The sequence below is a fragment of the Oryctolagus cuniculus genome, chromosome 1 (genome assembly GCF_051225735.1).
Source record: "Oryctolagus cuniculus isolate XC-2025 breed Fujian yellow rabbit chromosome 1, ASM5122573v1, whole genome shotgun sequence".
NCBI lineage: Eukaryota > Metazoa > Chordata > Mammalia > Lagomorpha > Leporidae > Oryctolagus > Oryctolagus cuniculus.
This window is the reverse complement of record NC_142867.1, coordinates 117,043,621-117,063,333: the sequence shown is the minus strand read 5'-3', so window position 1 is coordinate 117,063,333 and position 19,713 is coordinate 117,043,621. Positions and strand designations below refer to the sequence as shown.

The 19,713-nt window shown below is 37.7% G+C and overlaps 1 protein-coding gene and 1 pseudogene across 2 annotated transcripts; one reads left to right on the top strand and one right to left on the bottom strand.

The window, feature by feature from the left end:
* The first annotated feature begins 10,430 nt into the window (after positions 1-10,430).
* On the top strand, positions 10,431-11,405 carry LOC103350558 (olfactory receptor 8B3-like). Its single transcript, XM_051819942.3, has one exon. The coding sequence runs from the start codon at positions 10,449-10,451 to the stop codon at positions 11,403-11,405; it is 957 nt and encodes a 318-aa protein (XP_051675902.2). The 5' UTR covers positions 10,431-10,448.
* A 2,749-nt stretch (positions 11,406-14,154) lies between these two features.
* LOC100359268 (ubiquitin-conjugating enzyme E2 variant 2 pseudogene) lies at positions 14,155-15,551 on the bottom strand (annotated as a pseudogene). Its single transcript, XR_016213281.1, has one exon. The product of XR_016213281.1 is annotated as a ubiquitin-conjugating enzyme E2 variant 2 pseudogene (transcript).
* Positions 15,552-19,713: the final 4,162 nt, after the last annotated feature.

Here is a 19,713-nt window from a genome sequence, read left to right as displayed (position 1 = left end):
CCTACTACCCATACTTCCTAACTTTAATAGGTTGAACAAGTGAGTTAACATCTTTGTACCTCACGTTCATTGTAAAATGGGAACAGCAATAACAGCATCTCTTTTACTAGTTTTGTGAAGATCTGAAGAAAACATGTAAGAAAAATGGTTAGAATATTGCCTATATATGGTAAATACTCAAGCATCTGCTTTTAGGAAAGATACTTCGGGACCAAGGATGGACATTTGTTTCACAAATTCATTGCTTAGGTCAATATAGACATCATGGCTTAGTTGAGTCTGCCTTAAATATCCTTAGAACTCTTGCAGCATATGCCAACAACTGGGTTTCTCTACACAAATCATTAACACAGGAAAAGAACAGAATTCAAATTTCAGAACTTGGGTCTCTGCTCCACATGTATTACTTTCCCACCATAATAGGTCAAAAATTATTAAGTTGAACTATTGAAGAACAAAGACTTTCTATATTAATGTTCTCCTTGTGTGTTGCATCCACAATCAAAACTCTTATTAATAATGTCTTCCTTTTGCCTTCTATGTTCTTCTCTCAACTACAAACACTATAACTTACATCTCTGATGTAATTTATGTAGTAGTGTAAAATACATATTAATTCTGTCATGACTGCTCCTTTCTTCCTGGTGCTAAGTCAAGGATTATCAGTCCCTCTTTCTACTTCTCCATCTTTACTCAGAGGCTAAGTGGGAAACACGGCCAGATTATTATCTCTTAAGATTTATTTATGCATTTATTCATCTGAAAAGCAGAGCGTCGTTGCGAGGGACAGAGAGCTTCCATCCACTGGATCACTCTTCAAATGGCCATAACAGCTTGGTCTGGGCCTGGCTGAAGCCAGGGTGCAGAGCTTCATTCAGGTCACCTACATGAGCATCAGGGTCCCAAGTATTTAGGCAAACTTCTGCTACCTTTCTTGACACATTAACAGGGAGCTGTTTTGGAAGTAGAGCAGCTGGGATGGCAACAGAACTCGAATCCGGCATTGCTAGTGTAGCAAGTGGTGGCTTAACTCACTGTGTCACTTTGCTAGCCCCAGGTTATGATATCTTAATATGCCATGAGTTCAGTTTGATTCTTTATTGTCTCTAATCAAACTTTTTTTTCAAGATGTGGAGATAGGATGGGTATAAGGATGCCCCTGAAGAGAGTCTAAAGCCTGTTTTTAAAGTTATTAACAGTTGTGAATTTTTCTGGTGGAATATCTAACCTCGATGCATATAATTAATAATTACCACTTTGCCTTGAATTTTTTTTCTACATGGCACATCATGAATTCTCTGTCAAAACTAGCAGAGTGAGTCTAGTGTAGGACTTTTTTGCCTCTAAGAAATTACCAGTTTATAATTTCTCTACAAAGTTTAAAAAACAAGTCATTACAAAGTGTAAAGGGGACACAAGGTCTGCAGGAGAAAGTGTTCTTACAAATTCCACTTACTATAAAACATAATTTAAATGTAAAAATATTACTATCATTTCAGAAATATATCTAAGCTTCCTCTCTGTATTAGATGAGGAATATGGGTATATTGTCTAATAGGCTCCCTGTCACAGAGAGGACATTTTTGCCTTCAAGTATTTCAGAAATAATCTAGGCAAAAAGCGCCCTCTGATGGAGACTTTTTTTTTTTTTTTTTTTTTTTTTTTTTTTTTTTTTTTGACAGGCAGAGTGGACAGTGAGAGAGAGAGACAGAGAGAGAAAGGTCTTCCTTTGCCGTTGGTTCACCCTCCAATGGCCGCCGCTGCAGCCGGCGCACCGCGCTGATCCTGGCAGGAGCCAGGAGCCAGGTGCTTTTCCTGGTCTCCCATGGGGTGCAGGGCCCAAGCACCTGGGCCATCCTCCACTGCACTCCCTGGCCATAGCAGAGAGCTGGCCTGGAAGAGGGTCAACCGGGACAGAATCCGGCGCCCCAACCGGGACTAGAACCCGGTGTGCCGGCGCCGCAAGGTGGAGGATTAGCCTATTGAGCCACGGCGCCGGCTCTCTGATGGAGACTTTTGACTCACACAAAATTTGAATTACATAAAAGAAAACAAATTTTTCTATAGAATATCCCAAAAGAATATTCAAGAGTAAATGTTTTTAAATCATGCTAAGAACTTCTAATAGGTTAATCTAATTTTTTTTGACAGGCAGAGTGGACAGTGAGAGAGAGAGAAAGGGAGAAAGGTCCTCCTTTTCCCTTGGTTCATCCCCCAATGGCCGCTGTGGCCAGTGTGCTGCCAGGTGCCTCTCCTGGTCTCCCATGCAGGTGCAGGGCCCAAGGACCTGGGCCATCCTCCACTGCACTCCCGGGCAACAGCAGAGAGCTGGACTGGAAGAGGAACAACTGGAACAGAATCCGGTGCCCTGACCGGGACTAGAACCTGGTGTGCCGGCGCCACAGGTGAAGGATCAGCCTATTGAGCCAGCCTGTTAATCTAATTCTAACAAGTGCAGAGAGTAATATAAATTACAATATGGTGGGTGTACATTTTTGTAATTATTTTGTGTTTCTCTTATTTCCTTTTCTGTTCCACTGGGAAGCATTTGAGTTCTAGAATATCATGAGATAAGAGAATTTTGACAGCAGTTCTTTCAAAGATTGGTTCACATAAAGAAAGAGATTGAAAATAGATAGAAAGATGAGACTCTTCCTCTTTCCTCTCCATTTTATTCTTCCCAATGATTACAGGTGATGAACAGGATCATTTCAAAGCATTCTAAAACTACCTTTACCTTTTTGTTTATAACTGCAAACCAATAGCAATTAAAAATTCTAAAAAACATGATACCAATGTAGTAAGTTATACATATAATGGATATTTGAAAGAAATTAAAATACAAGAACACAGAGACAAATTGATTGTACTTAATACATGGATGAATTACATGCACGGAGTATCTTTTTCCATTCTCTCACTTTCAGTCTGCAGGTATCTTTGTTGGTGAGATGTGTTTCTTTTTTTTTAACTTTTATTTAATGAATATAAATTTCCAAAGTACAGCTTATGGATTACAATGGTTTCACCCCCCATAACTTCCCTCCCACCCGCAACCCTCCCCTTTCCTGCTCCCTCTCCCCTTCCATTCACATCAAGATATATTTTCAATTCTATTTATATACAGAAGATCAGTTTAGCATATATTGAGTAAAGGTTTCAACAGTTTGCACCCACATAGAAACACAAAGTGAAAAATACTGTTTGAGCACTAGTTATAGCATTAATTCACAATGTACAGCACATTAAGGACAGAGATCCTACATGAGGAGTAAGTGCACAGTGACTCCTGTTGTTGACTTAACAAATTGACACTCTTGTTTATGGCATCAGTAATTACCCTAGGCTCTTGTCATGAGTTACACAGCAGACCCATAGAATGGCAAATGTCCTAAACAGCACTCTGGCTTCAGAATCAGCCCTTAAGGCATGCGGATCTGGCTGAAAAGTCCATGAGAGTATTTCAGGCATGGAAAGCCAAGACACTCTGGCAAAAAAAAAAAAAAAAAAAAAAAAAACAACAACAACAACAACAACACCACCACCACCTAAATGACAGATCTCCGTGAGTGAGATCCCAATGGAAAGAACAGGTCATCAAAGAAGGAAGTACCTTTCTCTGAAGGGAGGAGAGAACTTCCACTTTGACTATGACCTTGTCTGAATATGATCACAGTTGGTGAACTCAAAAGGCTTCCATAGCCTTGGCAACTCATGACAAGAGATGTGTTTCTTGTAGGCAGCAAATAGATGGGATTTGTTTTCTAAACCATTCAGCCCATCTGCATCTTTTAACTGGAGTACTGGGGTCGATGGGACAAGGAAATAAGCCTTTAGCCATTCTTGCTCATTACCCAAAAGATAGATAAAATCAGAAATTATCCCTTGTCCCTGAATCCCAATTCAGTTTCACACCTTACTGTGTCCCACACAACCCCAGCATTCTTCCTCAAGCTTGGAAGCTGTCTGACCAAACTAGAAGGACCTGTATGAAGGAATTCACCCCTGCCTACTGGCCCCCTCCCTCAACCCCACACTAGTTCACTTAAGCCATAAAAAAGCCCAGACCCTGGGTCTGGGTCCTCTGCACCATGTTCAGTCTGTGTGCACACTGGTAGTTGGTCACCCACCTTGATGATGCAGGAGAAAGACTATCTGAGTTAGAATACAAATCAAAGGAAATTATACAGTCAGACCAAAAAAAAAAAAAAAGAAGAAGAAGAAATTAGGAAAACTGAAAACAGTGTTGGAGATTTATGGGATACTATCAAATGACCCAAAACACGAATATTAGGAGTTTCTGAAGGCATAGACAAAGAGAACGGACTAGAAGGCCTATTTAGGGAAACAACTACAGAAAACTTGCCCAATTTGGACAAAGAAAGGGATGTCCAAGTATAGGAAGCACAAAGAACTCCTAATAGACATGACAAGAAAACATCTTCAGTATGACACATTGTGATCAAACTTTCAACAGTAAAACATAAAGGAAATATTTATGTGCATGAACGAAATGCCAGATTACTTTCAGAGGATCTCCAATTCTATTCACAGCTGACTTCTCATCAGAAACTCTATAAGCTGGGAGAGAAGGGAAAGACATAGTCCAAGTCTGAAGAGAAAATAACTGTCAACCTAGAATACTGTACCCTGCAAAGCTAACATTTATGAATGAAGGTGAAATAAAAGCCTTCTATAACAAACAGAAATTGAAAGAATTTGTCACAACTTGTCCAGCCTTACCAAAGATGATTAAGGATATATTATGCAGAAAAACACAAAAACATGGTCATCACTATGAAAGGATGTGAAGGCAGAAAATCTCCTAGAAAAAGAACAAAGAGAACCCAAACCAAACAATAGGAATATATATGGAAAAATGGTAGGGCCAAGTCATGACTTACCAATAGTCACCTTGAATGTAAACGGTCCATATAAGTAAAATGGGCTGATTGATGCCTATTCACATGGAGCATCAAATGTAAGAAAAAGGTAACAGAATAGATAGGAAACAGGATGTGAACTTGCAGCCAGACCTAATACATTCAAATTCACTTTGCTAACAGAAACCAAAAAAGAGCTGGTGTAGCCATCCTAATATCAAACAAAATGGACTTTAACACAAAAATTGTCAAAAGAGAAAAAGGCATTATGTAATGATTAGGGATACATTCAACAGGAAGATGTAATTATAATAAACGTATATGTACCCAATAGCAATGTGCCTTGCTTTTTAAAATAATTGTTAACAGATTCAAATGGAGACACAGACTGTAAATCAATAGTAATGGGGGACTTCAATAACCCACTTTCAGCAATGGACATCAATGAGTCAGATAATCAGCAAAGAATTAACAGAGTTAATGAACACATCAGACCAAATGAACCTAAGTGATATCTACAGAACTTTTTATCCCACAGTTGCAGAATACACATTCTTCTCACCAGTGCATGAAACTTTCTCTAGGATAGACCACATGCTAGGCCACAAAGCAAGTCCCAACAAATTCAAAAAAAATTGAAATCATACGATGTATCTTTTCTGACCACAGAAATGATGAAATGGAGTTGAAAATCAAGGGATATAAATTGGGAAGGAGGAAGTGAAACTCTCCCTATTTGTGGATGATATGATTCTATATATAAGCATCCAAAATACTCCACTAAGAGACTATTGCAACTCATAAAAGAATTTGGTGAAGTGGCAGAATATAAAATTAATAGCTTTTGTATATACAGATAATACCATGGCTGACTGGCATAAGCAAAGACTTCTTCGGAAACATCCTAGAAGTTCAGGCCATGGGATCCAAAATTGACAAATGAGATTACATCAAACTGAGAGGCTCCGGCACTGCAAAAGAAACACTCAGCAAAGTGAAGAGGCAACTGACAATGGGAGAAAATATTTGAAAACTATGCACCTGATAAAGTATTAATATCCAGAATCTATAAAGAGTTCAAGAAAGTCAACACCAACAAAACAAACAATCTGATTAAGAGATGGACAAAGGACTTGAACAGACATTTTTCAAAAGAAATTTAAATAGCCAACAGACACATGAAAATAGGCTCAGGAACAATAGCCATCAGGGAAATGCCAATCAAAGCCACAGTAAGATAATTGACATAATGTGGGAAAATGCTGACAAACTATGTAATTGATAAAGAACTAATAAACAGAATCCATAAAGAGTTCAAGAAACTCAACACAGCAGGACAAACAATCCAGTTAAGAAATGAGTAAAGGACTTAAACAGGCATTTTTCAAAGAGGAAATTCAGGTGCACAACAGAAACCTGAGAACAATGCTCAGGATTGCTAGCCATCAGGGAAATCCAAATCAAAGCCACAGTGAGGTTTCACCTCACCCCAGTTAGAATGGCTTTCATACAGAAATCAACAGATAACAAATGCTGGTGTGGATGTGGGGGGAAAGCCACCATTGTTGGGAGTGTAAAGTGTTTATAGTACTATGGAAAACAGTATGGAGATACCTCAGAAATTTGAAAATAAACCTACCATATGACCCAGTCATCTGACTGCTGGGAATTTACCCAAAAGAAATGAAATCAGTGTATGAAAGAGTTGTCTTTACCCCTTGATTATTGCACCTCAATTCACAATAGCTAAGATATGGAATCAACCCGGATCTCCATCAATTGAAGATTGGATACAGAAATTATGGGATATGTACAGCATGGAACTACACAGTGGCAAAGGAAAAGGAGGGGCTGGTGCTGTGGTGTAGCAGCTAAAACCACTGCCTGCAGTGCTGGCATCCCATGTGGGTTCTGGTTCGAGTCCCAGTTGCTCCACCTCCTATCCAGCTCTGTGCTGTGGCCTGGGAAAGCAGTAGGAGATAGCCCAAGCCTTGTATTCATGTGGGAGACCTGGAAGAAGCTCCTGGCTCCTGGCTTCGGATAGGTGCAGCTCCGGCTGTTGCAGCCAACTGGGGAGTGAACCAGAAGATGGAAGACCTCTCTCTCCCGCTGCCTCTCCTTTCTTTCCATGTAACTCTGACTTTCAAGTAAAATAAATCTTTAAAAACAAAAAAAGAAAAATGAAATCCTGATGTTTGCAACAAAATGGATGCAACAGCAAGCCATTAGACTTAGTGAAATAAGCCAGTCCCCCCAAAATATATACCATATGTTCTCCCTGATATCTGGTAACTAACAGAGTATCTAAAAGGTAGTCTATACAAGTGAAATTGATATTTTGATATGTGATGATTTTTTAACAACTCTTTTCTCAACCGTTGAACAACTTTTTTTCATAGTATTTGTTGAGTTCTTTACTTAATGTAAGGTTAATCTTGTGAGTATAAAGTTAATTGAAAATAGGTATTTGTATAAAATAGCAATGGGAAAGAAGAGGGAGGTGGAGATAGGTGGGAGTGCCAGTGGGAGGGAGGGTAGTGTAGGATGAATCACTATGTTGCTTATAAGATAAGTCGCATTCACAGTAACTACAGAAATTTTAAATAGCTTTGGATAAATTTAACCAGGGATGTGCAAGATCCTTAACAATGAAAACCATAGTCTGCTGGTTCATTTCCCATATGGCAACAATAGATTGGGACTGGGGCATGTTGAATTGAAGAACCCAGAACTGCCTTTTGCGTCTCCCACATGGATGACAGAGTCCAACTACTTGGGCCACCTTACACCACTTTCTCAGGTGCATTAACAAGAAGATGGATCACAAGTGGAGCATCTGGGACTGGCACCAACACTCCTTAATGGGATGCTAGTATTGCAAGCTGTGGCTTAACATGCTCCTCCACAATGCTGCCCCGTATCTTTCATTTAAAAAAAAAAAAAAAGTAGTATTCTAAATGTCTTACAGTGATAACTCATTGTTATTTTAATGTGCTCACTTGATGGTGAGCATCTTTCCATGTGTTTAATGATCACGTGTGCATTTTTTTGTGAGGTGCCTGTTATGTAGTAGTATACCCTATGCTCAGGAGATAAGTTCCAGAATTATAACAGGTGCTTGAAACTTCATATAATATCAAACACAAAGTTCACTGTTTTTCTGGTAGACTTGTATGTCACTGGAAGATTAGGATATGTTCTTAGAGCAAGCAGTTTAAATTCTTATTTCTCATTTTGTGTATGCCTTACTATTTTTGTCTTAGTACATTGGCTAGGACCTTGTGAACAATGTTAAATAGAAATAATGAGAGAACTTCCCTGCCTCATTTATGATCTTAACAAGAAAGTATGTAGTCTTTAACCATCAAGTAAAATGTTATTTATAGAGATTTTATAAAATTGAGGAAATATACCTCTTTTTCCTGTTTGCTGACAGTTTTAATCATGACTGAATTTTTCAAATTTTTTTATGTTGATAAGTTTATATGATTTTTTTCATTGTATGTTGATGTGATAGACTACATTTTAGGAAATTTCTGTGTTGAGCCAGCCCTCCGTTTGGTCATATTTTACAAGTTTTTAGAAATATATTTGGATTTGATTTGCTAAAATGTGTTGAGAATCTTTACATTTATATGCTCATGAGATACACTGATCTGCAGTCTTCCTTTCTTGATTTAGTAGGTGCTCACTGAGTTTTTAGTTTGTGTGAGATTGTGAAGAACTGGTATCATTTCTGACCTTAAAGTTTAATAAAATTGACTCATGAAAAAATTTTACTTAAGGAGTTCCCAATAAACTGTGTACTGAATTTAGCACCAGGAACAAATAATAAAGAATGCAAAAGAAAACTAGAAATAAAAAAAATTCTGATGAAGGTGAACCAATGTCTTCAGAATATAAATAATGACAGTTGTCAGTTATTGAGTATTTGCCATGTGGAGGGTGGTTTTCTAACCATCTGCTTAATGTAGGATCTAATTCAATTATCACAACTCATAAAAGAGATGCTGTTATTAAAATCCCTATTTTAGAAATCACTGCCCTAAGACACAGAGAGTTTGAGTAATTTCCCAGGTTACCTGCTACATTTAAGATCCCAGCAGCATATGCAGAAAATACATTCCAGTAGCTCTTTTAGAAGTAAAAATTTTGAAGAAATAATTTGAAAAATTGAGATATCCTAGGAGAGACTGGAAAATGTAGTCAGATATTATAATTATTGAAACTTTCAGAAGATAGAAGTAGAATCTGTGGAAATTTTCTATTTATGATGTGTGAAAATAAAAGAAAAATCCAATGCTTGTATTTCCCATCAGATATGAAGATGGTGGCGACATGGGAATTTAATTTTGACTCTTGGGGTTGTACAAACCCTCAGCTGAAGGGAAAACTTTAGTAAAATTGTTGAATCCCCAAAGGAAAGAAAAGACAGATTATGGTCCAGTGTGTAAATACAGTCTCCTTATTTCCCCTAGACTTTATGCTATAGAAGAAAAGATCTAACAAGCCAAGTACATGTTTATAGCCAAGTACATTCAACTCACATTAAATCTGTATCTTATCAACTGGCAAATGTGAGGACAATAAAGACTTTTTTCCTGTGTTGTATGGTATGACGTGAAGTCATAATTAGAAATTATGTGCCATAGTTCATAAAGATTCCCAGGGCACATTGGAAGTTATGTCTGCACTGTATGCTACTCATACCAAGGGCAACAACACCGCAGAGCCTGGCGTTGCCCTTCCAGGGCCATGGTGACAAATAACAAGACAAGGGAGCAGCATTGTTTTCTGGTCTAAGGAGGGTGAGTTTCTGAATTCCACACATTTTGGTGTCCTTCTTTTTGCTTGATTCCTAAGAGCTAAGATACTCATTTCTTTCTCCCTTGCTTGCTTTCTCATTTTTTGTAGTCCTGAGACTCAAGTAAAACAGGGAGAAGAATCTGTTTAAGGGAAATACAGATTGTACAGGAACATCGGAGATGCACAATTTATGGAAATTCAGTCAGTCAGTTCCCCCTCCATGAACGTGTCACTCACTGTTCTAGATGTAGGGCCTTGCTTCTGTAACACGGGGAAGTAACTTCACTTCTCCTAGACTCATTAATTTAACTTCTCCTAGATTTCTTAATTTTTGATTAAAAACACCATATATTCTCATTCCAGCAGAGTCTAATCTACGTTAGAGTTTAGCATTAGTCATCTACCTCTAATTTTTCTGGTGAAGGGGGATCTCAAATGAATGAACATTGAGAGTAGAAAAGAAGATTTGTCCAGGTCGACTCTTCTTTGCTTGGATTTTCCAGTGGTCACAGAGCATATGTCATTGGTCTGTCCTCTGATGGCTAAACTGGTGTCACACTTTGCTGTGTTTAGAATGGAAGACAAGTAAGTGGGAGAAAGTACTGCATGGCATCAGGCAGTTCTGTTGGCTCATGAAGGGCTAGTCTTGGGTATTCTAGCACAGACATCTCAGTTATGGAAGAAGATGCTGCACGAAGAGCTGGATTATTCTCTAACACAAGCATTCCAACCTTTGTCCACAGACTCCCTGAGAGAAGAATGGCTCTTGGCAATGGATCTTCTGTGACTGAATTCATTCTGATGGGGTTAACAGACCGGCCAGATCTCCAACTTCTCCTGTTCTTCATGTTTCTAGTCATTTATGTAGTCACTGTGTTGGGAAATTTGAGCTTGGTAATTTTAATTGGGTTGAATTCACAACTGCACACTCCCATGTACTTTTTTCTCTTTAACTTGTCCTTCATAGACCTCTGCTATTCATCTGTGTTTACACCCAAAATGCTGATGAACTTCATCTCAAAGAAGAATGTTATCTCTTACACGGGATGCATGGCCCAGTTACACTTTTACTCTTTTTTTGTCATTTCTGAATGCTATATACTCATGTCAATGGCCTATGATCGTTATGTGGCCATCTGTAATCCACTTCTGTATAACATAGTCATGTCTCCTAAAGTATGTTCCAACCTTTTGCTTGGTTCATACTTGATGGCCTTTTCAGGTGCCATGGCCCACACTGGATGCATGCTGAGACTGACCTTCTGCAAAGCAAACACCATTAACCACTACTTCTGTGACATCCTCCCAGTGATGCAGCTCTCCTGCACCAGCACATATGTCAACGAACTGGAGGTTTTCATTGTGGCTGGCATCAACATCATTGTGCCCAGCCTCACCATCTTTCTCTCTTATGGTTTCATTCTCTCCAGCATCTTTCAAATAAACTCCACTGAGGGCAGGTCCAAAGCCTTCAGCACCTGCAGTTCTCACATAATTGCTGTTATCCTTTTCTTTGGATCAGGTGCGTTCATGTATCTTAAGCCATCTTCTGCTGGGACCATGGATGAGGGTAAAATCTCCTCTGTGTTTTACACCAATGTGGTTCCCATGATGAATCCCCTAATCTACAGTCTTCGGAACAAAGATGTTCAATTTGCACTGAGAAGAACCCTGAATAGAAGAAAATTTCATTCAAAAATTGTATGTTCTTTATAGATAGTTCCAGAATTAGAAATATGTTTAAAGAGAAATATCTTTTCATATTGTTTTATGGTAATTTTTAATTGAGTGTCTTGTCCATTTGTTTCCAATTATTTTAGTATTGAACATTTTTTTTCTCCATGAATTGTATCATTTCCCCTATTCATCATTTGTTTCTGATTAATATAAGGTTAAATATAATTTTGTTTATGCATTTTCCACTATCCTTATGCATTTTTTATCTGGGATAGATTAATACTTCCACCAATGATCAAATGAAGTAATGCTAGGATAAAAATGTGCCTCTTGCAGTGTGTGGGTTTCTTTGCTTCCGGCTGTCATGTGCTATTGGAATCAGGCAATCTGTCTCTATTCTTATCTTTACATTCTTGCCCTCACAGGAAAAGGTCTCCTTCAGATGAGAGTATTTTGTGGATATACAAGTTTCCACAAGGACTAGTAAGTATAATTTTACAGTATGTATTATATATACATTAGTCAGTATACATTAAGCTTCCTTTGGAAAAAATTTATATTTACTTATGTAAACCCAAAGTAGCTTATAGTAGATCATTGATAGATATTTATCACTTAGGTAAGATACCAAAGGTCAGCAAAATTGATAATTTGTTTAAAGTCTTACAAGCTCTTAATGAAAGATCCTAGAGTGGATATTCTCTTGATTTCAAGGCGTCTATTCTTTCTGATATACTTCTTGTTTACTTCATTTGTATTTTATTTAACTAAAGATGAAATATAGAAGTCATTTCTATTTTGAAAGTTAATTTGCTTAGTTTCCAAGTATTTACACATCTCTCGGGGTGACAGTTGCTTTATTTATTTGTTTGATTTACGTAAGCTATTTATGGTCCTTCTTGTTTTGGAAGAGGTGGTCTCTTGAGCTAGGATATGTGGAAAAGAAATGGGATGAGTAGGGAGCTGCATTGTGCACACAATTAGAACAATAAAAATATTTTGAAATGCTATCAAGTGCTTTACAATTAATTAGAATCATGGAAGAGAAAGCCATTCAGCAGTCTGCCTTTAGCCCAGAACCTAAAGAGGCACACAACAAATGAATTACGTGATCACTCTGCAGGGAATGCTCAGTGATGACTTAGAAACCATATTGATTTCCAAATTTGTTTTAGTTATGTAGAGAACTGTCTTAAAACTTTGATAAGACTTATAATCCACCATAGCCACACACTGATTATGTTGTATGCAAGGAATTATTTAAGGTGTGGCCACATTTGTGAGGAACCAGGAAGAGAAAGGGCAGCAGTTTCAGGAGATAAAATAGTGAACAATGATAGTAATAACTTAGACTGAACTTAGAATGAAGGAATTCAGAAAATAAAATTATGGACAATTGAAGCTCTTATTTTAGATCCTCCTCTGTAAATGGAAAGGCCCTGGATATATTATGGTGATCCCAGGATTTATCTGAACAAGATGAGCTTTATGTTACTTGATATTAAAGAGATGTCAAACCCTTGAGGCAGGAGTACCTGGGAACAACTGGATCATTCATGGTGTCCATTTGTTCATCTTAAATGCTTTTTAAGGTACTAAAACCTCACACTGTAGTTGGGAGAGCAATGATTAATTGAAAGAAACATTGATAAATCAACAAATCATGAAAATTTATTTGGCAGAATAGGATGTTGTATTGTTTTTCTTTTGATAAAACAGGCAAAGGATGACTACTCTGAACATCTTTAATCCTTGATGAAGCAACAATTGTCTAAGATAGACATAATGATTTTTACTATTTACCATTTTGGTAACACCTGCTCAAAATTTAAGTACTGTGAAATTTAGAAAAGTGTTTTATTGGTGTTCATTTGTGGGGCAGGCACGTGGCACAGTTGTTAATTGCTCCGTGTGATGTCTGCATCTCCTATCAGAGTGCTTGGTCTAGTCCTGGCTCCTCTGCTTCTAATGTAGGTACCTGCTGATGTGCATTCTGGGAAGAACCAGATGAAGACCCTAATAGTTCAGTCCCTACTACCCACATGGGAGAATTAGGCTGAGTTCCAGTTCCCTGGCTTTGGCATGTTCATTTGTTTCCAGATTCTTGGCATTACTAAAGCCTTGATTTGTAATTTGAAATGAACACTCAGATCTCATACACAAGTCCCAACATCAAGTTGCATGTTTTTCACCCAAAAAAGCTCTCTTAACAGAGGAGGCATTTGGCTTAGTGGGTAAGTGTTGGTTACGACACCCAAGTCCTATATCTGAGTACTGGATTTGATAACCTGGTTCCAGGTCCTGTTTCCAGTTTTCCACTAATGCAGACCCTGGAAGGCAGCAGGAATGGCTCAGGTAGTTGTTTTCTTGCCACCTACCTAGGAGACGTGAATTGAATAGCCCACTCTCGGCATCACCTACGCCCAGCCTCAGTTGTTCTGGGCGTTTGTGTAGTGAAACAGCTGATGGGGACTCTGTGTCTGTCTGTCTCAATCTCAGCTTCTAGGACAAAAACGTTCTATTTATATAAAATGATTAACTTGGTTAGGTTTCTTTGATTTATGTGTTAACTCACTGTTCCTCTGGATAAAATAGTTTTGGCTGTAGAAAGTACATTGTCTATATGTAAGTAACTACCATCTCTGCTATTTTTAAAGCTTTGTAGACATTGCAGTAGTGCATACACTCCAATACCTATGTTAGCATTAAAATGGAATAGTCCAAAGAGTGGGTTAAACTAGATTACAGATCTTTTGTTGAACAAACTTTAGAATACAAATGAAATATATTTCTTTTTTTAAACAAATCATGTAATTTACTCTGAGAAATACTCTGCAAATTCCAATTCACAAGTATACAAAGCAGAATCATACTAAAAGGTGTTTACAGATGAAAAACTACAGTAACTCCAATTTGTGCTACCTTGGCAAGGTACTGTACACAAATTATATCAACATAATAGAAATCGCACAGTCACCGAGGACACTTTCCACATTTTATTTACATTTTATGACTAACTTTAATCTCAAAATCACATCTCCATACACCTATTTTCTTTTTTTGTTGACTTCACTTGAACTTAAATGCATGGTTTGTTAAACAAAGAATGTAAACAAATATTTACCATGTCTGTTACATGTAACACACAGGAACAGCTTTTAACAGAAATTCATCGACCCCCCCCAACATTTTTTATTATAAATAAATACAGGTATCAAAACAATCCTGAACATATTTTTATACTACTAGTAGTCAGCACCCACACCGCTTTAAAATTTAACACAATTTGTGACAATATTCATTGTACCTGCTACTTTAAACAATTTCAACAGCAGCTCTTTCACTAAGCAAGATGGATAAAGCATGCCATTTCTGTTTGTCCTTCTTGGGATTTTTACTTTTCAGAAACACACGTTTCCACTGCCATCTCACATGTCTCACCACGCTTGCGTCTTGTAAACCTGAATCCTACTTGGAGCACTCCAGGTTTATATTTAAATGACAGTGCCTCAACAAGAGAAAGAAAAATTGTGCTGCATTTTTCCTCCCGTTACCTGAAAACATAATGGGTGTACATATATTAAATATATTACAAATGTCCGGGTCACATATACCAGCTGGAATTCTTTACTGAATGTGTGGGTATTCTGCATTGTGATATTTAATCAAGACATTAATATGAGTAGAAGGTTGTTGATTTAAGACAAGTTTGAGATCCATTAAAATTAATTGTTTTATGTTTGTCCTTCTGGTTGCTGTGGAAGCTTCATATTTTCTTTGGACATCATTAGACGTCTTAGCTCTTCAAGTACAACTTTAATGCTATATGAATTTTGCCATTTTGCTAAAACTGGTATGCTCCGTGCATCCACCATTCCACTGGAATTATTTATCCCATTCATATTAATTTTTGTTACAAATCTAACTGATGGAGGAGTTTCTGGGTATTTAGGTCCACATTCTACTTTCAGGCTATATATTCTGTTCTCATAATTTGTCCTTGGTGGCCCAATAATCATGCCTGTCCACCTTGTAAGTGTCATATATTCATCATCTTCAAGGCCCCAGCTAACCGTACCATCACCTACTCCTTTTTGTCCTTCTTCAAGTTCTTCCAACAAGCGAAAATTACGAGGAACTTTAACTCCTGTGGAGACCGCCATCTTCTCCTGCAGCCCGACGCAGCCACCCGAAATATGTTTCAATATCAAGAAATACAAATTTTAAAATATAGTCTTCAGTCTTGAGTATTATTTTAGGGAAAATAATTAAAAGCTTATAAAGATATGTCGCAGAAGTTAAGGGTAGCCAAAATTTAAAACTCATCTTAGTTGATAGCTTTTAGTTAGCAAGTTTAGGCATGATATGTGTATTTGGTTTTCATTCCAAGGTGAGGGGATTTGGGGTATTTTACATGTACATGTAGAGTTAATCTTGTGACTTTTAAAAAAATGTGAATGGAACTAAAGAAGTAATAGAGGAGGTTTATTCCACTGAAATTGCCACATCTGAGGACTAGGCAGGCAAGCCATGGGACTCACCTAACCATACCTATGTACAGGCAGGGATTTTTTTAAAATTTAATTTCTTTTGTTATCATATTTTTAATTTACAGTATAGTCAAAGATTTAGTTGCTCTACTAAAAAATAGCTCAACAAATAAAAAACAAAAACACAAGTAAAAACTCCAAAAGGAAGATAAGCAAGGGCTGTAGACAATAATCCAGTAAAAAGATGTTCTGCTTCACCTAAATAAATTTTAAAATAGTCACAAATCATTAAAATATTGCAAGTCATTGAGCAAGCCTGGACTTTATAGGTAATAACAGAAAATGGCCCTCCAATCAAAGGTCAGAAAGAATGTTTCCTGGTTACATCCTGGAAACATTGAATGTTAACTTTCTCTAAGGAAGCTGCTATTGTTGCTTGGGATGAATTTGGAATGAGCATGGCCAGATTGGCCTCCAGTGAAGAACTCTTGAAAGCCAGAAGTAAAAGCCATTTGAGACCTACCTCCATTACTTCCTTATCCCTCACTCATGTTTACACTGCTGCCTTTCAGGCGCACATACACACATGCACACACCATTTTTTACCTGCTTAGTGCCTAGCAACCTGTGGCCATGAGATATATGTCACCAGCATCATTAAGGCACAGGAAAGGGGAAATACTAAGCTATATTTTCACAATCCAACATAGAGTTATATCTGATCACATGGAAAGAGGCTAAAATGGTTTTATATAGTAAAGATTACTCCTGAAAACTGACTATGGTGTTATATTGTCCTTCTGAGTGTTGACATGGAGCTTTTACTAAAGAATAGCACAGGTGGAGTTTCCCTTGAGACTGGAATATTTATTTCACTGTGAATTATGCTCAACCCCAGATGAGCAGTTGATATTCAGAGGCCATGTTGTTCAAAAATGTGTACCTTAAAACATTAAAATCTAACAATGAGAATGTTTTACACCAGAGGCAGAGATTTTCATCTTCCTCATTGAGTGGCAGGATGGTGGATCCTGAGCGATGTAAAGACTATTGCTAACATGAAGCTGAGTTAACTTATTTCAAATATGGGGACAGACACATGAACAGATGTTAAAATTGCTCCTGGAGGAGGATTATGCAGTTTCTCCTGCACCATCACTTCTGTGAGTATCTGAGCTTCTTAAGGAAGAACTTGGATGAAGAATGGGACAGGTGAATCTAGGTCACATTTCATAGTTGATGGGTCCAATGCTCAAAGGTATTCATGGATTGTTCCAAATCACAACTGATGTGTGGTAGAACTGAGACTGGGCCTTGGTGTGTTTTATTTAAAATGTGTAAGGGTTTATTACTATTATAATTGTACTAATTTACCTGCTTTTATCTTATTTGTTTACTTTTAAAAGATTTCTTTATATATTTGAAAGCAGAGTAACAGAGATGAGAGAGGGAGGGAGCGAGCTTCCATTGACAGGTTCCCTCCCCAAGTGCTCACATTGGCAGGGATTGGTCAGGCTGAAGCCAGGATCCAGGAACTTCATTCAAGTCTCCCACATGGATGACAGGGACTAAATTATTTGGACTTTGATCTGCTTTAACAGGTGTACTAGCAGAAGGCTGGATTGGAAGTGGGATAACAGGGACTTGAATCATGCACTGTGATAGGAGATGCAGATGTCCCACATGACAGTTTAACCATTGCACCACAATGTCCACCCCTAATTTACCTATTTTTAAAAATCAGTGTAACACGAATAATCAATGACTTTGGTGACTAACACAAGCCTAGGAAAAACAAGAGCAAAATACTAAAATAAGAAAAGTTTCCAAAAAGTGACTTTCATATTTTATAGTTCATAATGGCCCTGCATAATTTAGAATGTGTGGATATAATCTTAATCTGTCCTATACAGTGAAGGGAAACAAGCAAACAATCTTAATCCTGACCTATAAAGTGAATGGGAACAAGCAAATATGGCCTTTCTCTTACAAGCATTCTTGTTTTGGGTTCTTCCTTTGCCCCTATACTATCAATCAATTCCTTATTTATACATTTTTTAATCTCACATCAGTGAAGTTTGCTAGGTACCAACATGTGTAGCCCAGTGTGGCAGATTGGTGCTATTCACTCTTCCTGATCACACATTTCCAGTCTTTCTGTAGGGAGATGTGGCATGTTACAGTTATAATCATGATAGACCTGATTCCAGTGCTTAGGTGCATTTTCCCACATGGCTTTTGCCCTTCTGTGGACTGGATAACAGCATTAGTGATTCCTTATTTAGCTGTTGAAGCTATAAAGAAAAGCCAGAGTCTGATTTCAACTGAGTCAGGATGGAGATTGAAAGAACAAATAAAATCATCATCAGTAATGGCCACGTAAAATGCTCTGAGGTGCTGAAAATACTTTATTAACCAATTTTCTTTGCTTGTAAGCTACTCATTTTATATTAAGTAGAAGTCTATATGATTTATATACTTTTATGTTTTGTGTTTATGGTAATGTTCACATGTTGAGCCATCCTTGAAATCCCAGGATATATCTCATTTGTCATGATGTATAATCCCTTTAATATGCTACTGAATCAATATCATTGTGTTTTATTTATTTTTTATTTATTTATTTATTTACTAACAAGATAAAGACATCTGTGTATTACATATATACAGATTTAGGAGCTTAGTGATACTTCCCATTCTGCCGTCCACCCCACTTGCACTCTCACACTTCCTCTTCCTTGTTCTCATATTCCCTCTCTCAATATTTACAATGATCTAGATTCAGTTTACTTTATACTCATAAGATTAACCCTGCACTAAGTAAAGAGTTCAGTAAATAGTAAGGCCGGAGCCTTGGCTCAATAGGTTAATCCTCCGCCTTGCGGTGCCAACACACCGGGTTCTAGTCCTGGTGTGGCGCTGGATTCTGTCCCTGTTGCCCCTCTTCCAGGCCAGCTCTCTGGTATGACCTGGGAGTGCAGTGGAGGATGGCCCAAGTCCTTGGGCCCTGCACCCTATGGGAGACCAGGAGAAGCACCTGGCTCCTGCCTTTGGATCAGCACGGTGCGCCTGCTGCAGGGTGCTGGCCACAGTGGCCACTGGAAGGTGAACCAATAGCAAAGGAAGACCTTTCTCTCTGTCTCTCTGTCTCTCACTGTCTACTCTGCCTGTAAATAAATAAAAAATAAATAGTAAGAATAAAAAAAACTGTTCCTCAACAGTAGAGGCAAGGACTATAAACAATCATTGTATTTCAAAATTTGAAATTCACTCATACCCATTACATTTTTGGTACTTTATTTAGCTACCACATATCAGAGAAAGCATATGGTATTTGTCTTTTGGGGACTGGATTATTTCACTAAGTATAATGGTTTCCAGTTGCATCCACTGTGTTGTAAAAGACAGGATTTCATTGGAGAAATTTTACATCAGTAAATGAACTGTGTAGTTTTGTCAATAATAGTACATGGGGATCTATTTCTGGATTCTCGATTCATTTCATTGAGCAACCTGAGTATCTTTTTGTCACTACTGCAGAGTATTGATTATTGTAGCATTATAATGCGTTTTAAAGCAATTTTGTTGTCTCTAAAATTTGTCCGATTGGAAAATGTATTTGATTATTCTTATGTTCTCAGTTATTACTTCTTTGGCTTTCAAAATGCTCTTGAAGATCTGGTTGAAAACATTGCAAAACATTCCCCTTGAGACGTAACATAATTGTATGGAATGTACACATCAGCTGAGAGACAATGGACATCTTAGCAATACTGAATCTCCCAATCCATAAATATAGAGCATCACTCTATTTCTATGTCTTCTACTTCTTTGTCTTTTTGACATCTCTCATGCAC